General features: G+C 37.6%; 1 protein-coding gene across 4 annotated transcripts in view; it reads right to left on the bottom strand.

Moving 5' to 3' along the window:
• Nucleotides 1-656: 656 nt before the first annotated feature.
• The window catches only part of Sh3yl1 (SH3 and SYLF domain containing 1), a 36581-nt gene continuing 29578 nt past the window's right edge, over nt 657-7659 (bottom strand). For all 4 annotated transcript variants that reach the window (XM_028768837.1, XM_028768834.1, XM_028768836.1 and 1 more), the window contains 2 exons: nt 1747-1803; nt 657-1006 (listed from right to left, as the gene is read on the bottom strand). In XM_028768837.1, coding sequence (XP_028624670.1) covers nt 816-1006; nt 1747-1803 — 248 coding nt within the window. In that variant the 3' untranslated portion in view covers nt 657-815. The remainder of the gene's footprint in view (nt 1007-1746; nt 1804-7659) is intronic.

Raw genomic sequence — 7659 nt, 5'->3', positions numbered from 1 at the left:
ATGCATAACTGCAACTGGCAAACAGCCACTACCTGCTACTCCCTGCCTGTGCCTGGCTCTTATGATTTATCAGGCAAAGCACATCAGAGAATTTCTTTATAGTTAGTTCCAAGATGGAAGGGTGGAGGACCGCGGGGGCGGGGGGGAAGATTGTTATTTCTAGGCATGAAGATTGCTTTGAGAAGAAGAGGTTCTAGCTTCTATGATAACTCCTGGGGGAAGAGACTCTAGCTTCTATGGTTTGTCTTGGGAGAATGGATCACATTCTCCTGTGGGAAAGGCTGGACACAGACCTCCCTGCTGAAGACTCTGAGGTCCCTGCCCTCTGTGCGAGCCTTCTATTCTTTATGTTCAGGGGCTCATTTAATCATCTAAACCTTGTTAAGTGAAAGGAACAAACAGTACCCAGATGTTCAGAAGTTGACCCATGTTCATATAAAAGTGAGTGGTCTTCCTTCCCAGACATGCTTTGTTTATAAACTAAAACAGGTAGAAAGCAGTCAGAGTCAAGGGTCAGCAGGTGTGTGTGTGTGTGTGTGTGTGTGTGTGTGTGTGTGTGTCTGATAACCACCAAAGAATCATGCCCATAAAAACCGTCGATGGCAACTATAGAACAGTTTATCTGGTTAAATTAACACAAAGTGCTTAGCCACATATTAATTTAACCATTTATTTATATGCAGAGAAAATATTTAACAACTAGATAAAAACATTTGTGGAACAAGGATGTCTTTAAACAGTTTGAAGCAAATAGTGAATGCTGTCTGTGTAGAAATACTTCTGTGTAATTATCAAATAACAAAATAGCATGAACTTTAATTCATAGTTACATAGTTAGCTGGGAAAATTCCAGTCTGACCTCGAAGTTTTCCTTCCCACCAATCAAAATTTGAGTCGGTCTTTGATGTAACTATGATTCTGTCTCCTGCTTGAAAGTTCAAGTCCCCTGGCTGTTGTCCTTCAAAAGAGTATAATGCTGTCACTTCTATTGGCTGATTCAAACTGCCTAAAACAAGAAAATATAATCAAATTATAAATACTTCAGGAAAGAAGTTGAAGTACGGGTTGGTAAGATAGAAACTGGTCAGTTGGCGTTTGATTTTTGGCTCCCTGAAGGGTGTCAGAGCCCACACTATACAATCTGTGCAATGCTCACAATGTTAACCTTAGAATTCGCTCCTTCTGAAAGCTGGAGGACCCGAGATAAATAGCTAGGATCCACACGACAGAAGGAGAGAACTGACTCCTTCAAGCTGTCTTTTGGCCTCCACAAATGCTACATGTTGTGTACACTGTCTTACAATGGGAGCAGAGCCATGGGGTCACAGCAGGAAACATGAGAACAGAGCACAGCAGGGCCCAGCTAAGACAGGAAAAGCCAAAAGTCCCAGGTTCACCAGGAAAGACACAAAATATTTTCATCTACATGATAATATTTAAAATTTTGATTACCTGGTATCTATAAATATTATTTATATTTATACAAAATGGCTAATTCCTCAATTGTTTATAAATTCAGGAGCATACAATTTGATGACTTCAGTGACAAATTTAGAACATTACATTATCAGAGACCAAAACCATGTCATTTGTCACTAAATAATATTTACAATTAAACTTACTTAAAAAAATATTATAGAGTTATGAACAATTTCTCAGAGATTTTCATAACCTATCAAATTAACTGGAAATTATGTGACTGTAGGGTGCTTATGTGTAATTTTTAAGTAATAGCTTTTTACTTACCATTTTTCTCATGGTAGCTAGAAAGTTCAGGATATAGCTTATATTCATTTCTGTTACCTGTTAAAATAAAAATAAAATGGGAGGGGGAGACTTAAAAGCTTATTATTGTATATAAAACACACAAAACTATCAAATCCTGACCTTGTTAAAGGTTTACACTACTGGGCCAGGCTGTAAACTGAGAGATGCCTCAACTACTGTACCAAAGACTATGTACAAGGCCAAAGTATCTGAAGTGTCTGATACTAGCCTATGGTCTATGCACATCTCTTCTAGAAGCAACCAAAGAATACCTTAGCAAGAAAGGTTACAGCTCCACACAGGGATCTCTAAACATTCAGACTTCACATAGATGGGCCTCTGTATAGCTTCTAATAGATATCTGAAGTTCAGGGTGAATTTAAATACGTGTAAGGCATATGCTTGCAACATATTATGAATACCACAGAGAAGTGTAGCTCTTTTCACAGTAGAAGATATGACAGGAATCCACAATTTTTCAAAATCCAGAGAAAAAGTAACTATGGGATGCTTAGCACTTATTGATATATTTCCAACACATCTCCTATACCTAAGGCTCAGAGAACACTGTGGAAGAGGGAGTGGAAAGATTATAAGAGCCAGGAAACCAAGATGTATGCTGTGATATTGTGTCTTCTAGATAGGGCCAGAAAGGATACCACAAAATCTCAATATGTCTGCTTAAAAAGACCAGAAAAATGATAACACCAATAGAAATGCCAATGTGGATGAGGGAAATCACAGAGGCACCCACCTCTGAGGAGCTATAGACAATCAGTGGTTGCTGAGGGAGAATTAGCTTTCCACAGAGATAAGCAGCCTAAGTCAGACTCAGCAGGTTGCATTTCCATATATAACAATAATGATAAAAGATTAAGAGCCCATAAATTTGAAAGGGAATGGAGGGCAAAGGGGAAATAAAGCATAAAGTGGAGAGGTAATGTGACTATATTTTAATTAATTTGAAAGACAATAAAAAGAAAGGCAGTCCTAAGAGAAATTTATAGCTCTAAGTAAGTGTCTACATTAAAGTATCAGGAAAAATACAGTTGATGTAATGATACAACTTAAGAATTTGGAAAAGCAAGAATAAATTAAACCCAAATCTAATAGATGACAAGAAACATTAAAAACAGGAGCATAAGCTGGGCAGTAGTGGCCTATTCCTTTAATTCTAGCACTTGGCAGGCAGAGGCAGGCTGACCTTTGAGTTCAAGGCTAGCCTAGTCTACAAAGTGAGTTTCTGGACAGCTGAAGCTACATAGAGAAACAATGTCTTGAAAAATCCAAAGCCAAACCAAACCAAACCAACCAACAAATCAAATAAACAAAACCCCACAACCAGAACATAAATTAATGAAACAGAAACAAATAAAATAATACAAAGAATCAATAAATCTAAGAGCTGGTTTTTGAGAAGATAAACACCACTGAAAAAAACAATTAGTTAAAAGAAAGAGATAACTCAAATCAATAAATCAGAGATGAACAGAGAAATATTACAACAGATGTCAAAGAAATTCAGATTATATGGAAATACTTTAAAACTCCACAGTCTATTATGTTAGAAAAATTTAAAAATGTACAAATTTCTAGATTCATTAAAACCATCTAAATTAAACTAGGGAACGATCAACAGCCTAAACAAACATAACCAAAATGAAAAGCAGCCTGGCTTTAAAAAAAAGGCCTAGGTCAGATGGATTGACCGAAGAAGTCTACCAGATTTTCAAAGAAGATCTATAATCAATATTTCTTAAATTATTCAAAACAATAGAGACAGAAGAAACACTTTCAAACTCCTTCTACAAAGCACGTATTACTATAATATGAAAACTAAATAAAGACACAACAAAAAAGAAGATGATAGGCCAATATTCCTGATGAACATAGACACAAAAATCCTAAAAAAAAAATATTTGCAAAACAATTACAGGATTATATAAAAAAGGTCATCAAGAATATCAGGTTGACCTTACCCCTGAAATATAGAAATAGCTCAATATATTTAAGTAAATAAATTTAGTAAATCATATAAATGAACTAAAGACAAAAATTATATGACCATCTCTAAAATAAGACCTGACAAAACCCAGCACGCCTTCATAATAAAAGTCCTAAAAAATAGTAGGGCAGGAGGATGGTACATACCTGAACCTAATCAAGGTTATATATGACAAACCCATAGCCAACCTCCAAATGTAGAAAACTTGAAGCAACCTCATTAAAATTAGGACTGAACCAGGTTTGTCCACTATCCCCACTTCTTTTCAATATAGCACTTGGAACCTAGCTAGAGCAGTAAAACAAGAGAAGAAAATGAAAGGGATACAGATAGAAAAATAAGTTAATTATCCCTACTTACAGGTGATTTGATATTGCATGTTAAGAAATCCCCCAAATTCCACCAGAAAACTTCTAGAAATGATCGATACTTTTCAATGAAATGTTAAGATACAAAATCACCTAACAAAAATTAGTAGCCTTTCTAGATACTAGTAACAAACATCCTGACAGCGATCATGGAAACACTCCCATTAATGTCAGCCTCAGGGAAAAAAACAAAAGCAAAACCAAATAAAAGCCAAAACAACAACTAAAGAAACTCACCACCCAGTTCACTCCCCATCCCTAACCTCCCCCTACCCCCAAAAGAAAGAAAGAAAGAAAGAAAGAAAGAAAGAAAGAAAGAAAGAGAGAGAGAAAGAAAGAAAGAAAAGAAAAGAATATGGAGAGATGGTTGAGAGGTTAACAGTGCCAACTAGTCCAGAAGACCTGAGTTTCACTCCCAATTTGCACATGGCAGCTCACAACTGCCTGTTCACTCCACTTCCAGGAGTCTAACACCCCCTTCTGGTCTTGGGTACTGTCCACATGTGTCATACACATACATGCAGATAAAACATCAATACATACAAGACAGAATGAAACAATTAAAATAAACAAAATATCTAGGAATAAACCTAATCAAGAAGGTAAAAGACCTCCTACGATGAAAACTTTAGATTTCTAGAGAAAGAGATAGATGAACACGTCAGAAGCTGGAAAGATCTCTCTATATATTCACGGATTGGTAGAATTAATATTGAGAAAAAAATGACCATCTTACCAAAAGCAATTTACAGATTGCTTTTTATTCAATCCAATCAAGATCCATATTACATTCTTCATAGAAATTAGAAAGAAAAAAAAAGCTCCTAAATCATATAGAGCCACAAATACCCTGGAGAGCCAAAGCAATCCTGATCAGAAAGACTGGAAGAATAACCATACTAGGTTTCAAGCTATGGTCTAGAGATACAGAAATAAACACAGCATGGTACCAGCACAAGAACTGACATGAACATCAACTGAACTAAACAGAAGACCCAAATATGTGTATACATGATCATGGCTATATCATATTCGACAAAGATACCAAAAATACACACTGGAAAAAAGACAGCTTCTTCAACAAATATTGTGGTCAAAACTGGATGCCCACATTTGGAATTATGTGATTAGCCTCGTATCCACCACACTGCACAAAAAGGACTTGGAATGCATGTAAGACCTCAATGTGAAACCTGGAAAGCTGAAGCTGCCAGAAGAAAAGCAGGCAGAGCCTACAAGGTATATGCAAGGAAGGACTTGTTGACTAGGACTACACTTGCCCAGGAATTAAGGTCATCAGTTGACAACTATGATCTCATGAAACTAAAAGAGTATCTGTACAACAAAGTAACAATCAAGAGAAAGCCTAAAGGGTGGACAGAATATTAACTAAACATCCTACAGACAATATCTAGAATAAAAAGAGAACTCAAAAAATAAAAGAAAGAATAAAGATAACTAACTATCCAATTAAAAATGGGCTAAGGATCAGAAAAAAAGGTTCTTAAAAGAAGAAATATAAATAATGGTCAAGAAATATCTTTAGGTGTTCAACATTCCTAATAATCAGAAAAACATAAATTAAAACTATTTTGATATTTCATCTAACCCCAGGAAGAATAGCCAAGATCAAGAAAATAACCAGCAACAAACACTAGAGAGGATGTGGAGAAAGGGGACCCTCGTTCTGTTGGTAGAACTGCAAAATGATACAGCCACTATGCAAATCAGTGTGGAGACTTATCAAAAAAAGCTAAATGTAGATCTACCATATGACTCAGCCATTCTACTTTTTGTCATGTGCCCAGGAATAAGGGAATGCAGTGGGAGGAGAGGTCCTTGGCCCTGAGGGTGTTCAATGCCCCAGTGTAGGGGAATGCCAGGGTGGGAAGACGGGAGTGTGGGGGGGGGAGCACCCTCACAGAGGCAGGGGGAAGAGGAATAGGGTAGGGGGTTTCAGAAGGGGAGACCTAGAAAGGGGAAAACATTTGAAATGTAAATAAAGAAAATATAAAAACAAAACAAATAAAAAACAACATATGTAATGAAAAAATATTACACTGGATGAGGTAGCCCAAACCCAGAAAGACAAATGCCACATTTGTGAATCTTAAGATGTGAGTAAAGAACCTGGAGAGACCTGCTCTTAAACCACAAAGATGAAAAGGGACTATGGGGTCCAGGAGAAAGAGTTCTAGAGAGTGAAATAGGAGGGCATGGGTGCTATGAAGGGAGACATGGAAAAATGGGGTTGGGGAGAGAAGGCAATCCAGAAGGAGAGGATGGAGGAAGGTTAAATAACACTAAGGATGTTAATGATCCCTCCAAGAGTCAGAGACTCACTAAAACAAAACAAAACAAAACAAAACAAAACAAAACAAAACAACAACAACAAAACAACAAACCCAACACTAAGCATGGGGATCCAGGGGAATCCAAGAGGATCCAAAACATTACAGGCTATTTTGTCCTTTGCTGCCTCCTAGAGTTTTAAGCTAAGACACTGCTGCTGAAGACACCACACTTTGGACACAGGACTTGGAGGAATGGAGCCGGAGTAAACCTAATAGCCTCCTCTCTGAGGAATACTTCTGCAGTACTGGAAGGTTCTATGCAAGCTACCAAGGGAGAAAAGTAATCAAGGGAGAAAAGCAAGTCCTGCCTAACTGTAAAGTCTATAGACTAAAACTATGACCACCCTGGTAAGATGTGCCCAGTGCTGCCAACAGCAGCTCTTACAGCTAGTAGTCACTAACAACCATCTAATTGGACTTAATCTTGCTCAATAGGAGGGAACTCATGCCTGGTACTGGAAACCCAGTCAACTACTCATAGCCAGTGAGGTCACAGACCTCACAGAAGAAGCTACTATTTCTACTTTTCTAAACCAGTATAATTTTTTTTGTTACTATAATTTATTCATCACAATGCAAATCTAGTTTTTTATGCTTTCTTTTTTAAAATTGGATACTTTATTTATTTACATTTCAAATGTTACCCCTTTCCTGGTTTTCCCTCTGCAAACCCCCTATCTCATTCCCCATTACCCTGCTTCTATGAGGGTGCTCCCCCACCCACCTACACACTCCTGCCTCACTGCCCTAGCATTCCTCTACACTGAGGTATCGAGTCTTCATAGGACCAAGGGCCTCCTCTTCCATTGATGCAAGATAAGGCCCCTTCAGCTCCTTGAGTCCTTCCCCTAAGACTTCCATTGGGGTCCTTGTGTTCAGTCCTATGTTTGGCTGCGAGCATCCACATCTGTATCTGGTCAGGATCTGGCAGAGCCACTCAGAAGACAGCAGTAAACTGCATTACAAATACTTATCTTTATGTTCAGAGACAAGTATACTTCTTGTTAGTCATCAAAGCTGCTTTTTGTAGGAGATGGAAACCATTATAGATATAGCCACAATTGGTCAGAATGTAGACAAAGAGTGACTGTGGCTTACTCAATCCTAGGTCACATAGCTACAATACAATACAATACAATACAATACAATACAATACAATACAATA

The sequence above is a fragment of the Grammomys surdaster genome, unplaced genomic scaffold (genome assembly GCF_004785775.1).
Source record: "Grammomys surdaster isolate TR1022 unplaced genomic scaffold, NIH_TR_1.0 188, whole genome shotgun sequence".
NCBI classification, from domain to species: domain Eukaryota; kingdom Metazoa; phylum Chordata; class Mammalia; order Rodentia; family Muridae; genus Grammomys; species Grammomys surdaster.
The sequence above is the reverse complement of the archived record's forward strand: the minus strand, read 5'-3'. Positions and strand labels throughout refer to the sequence as shown.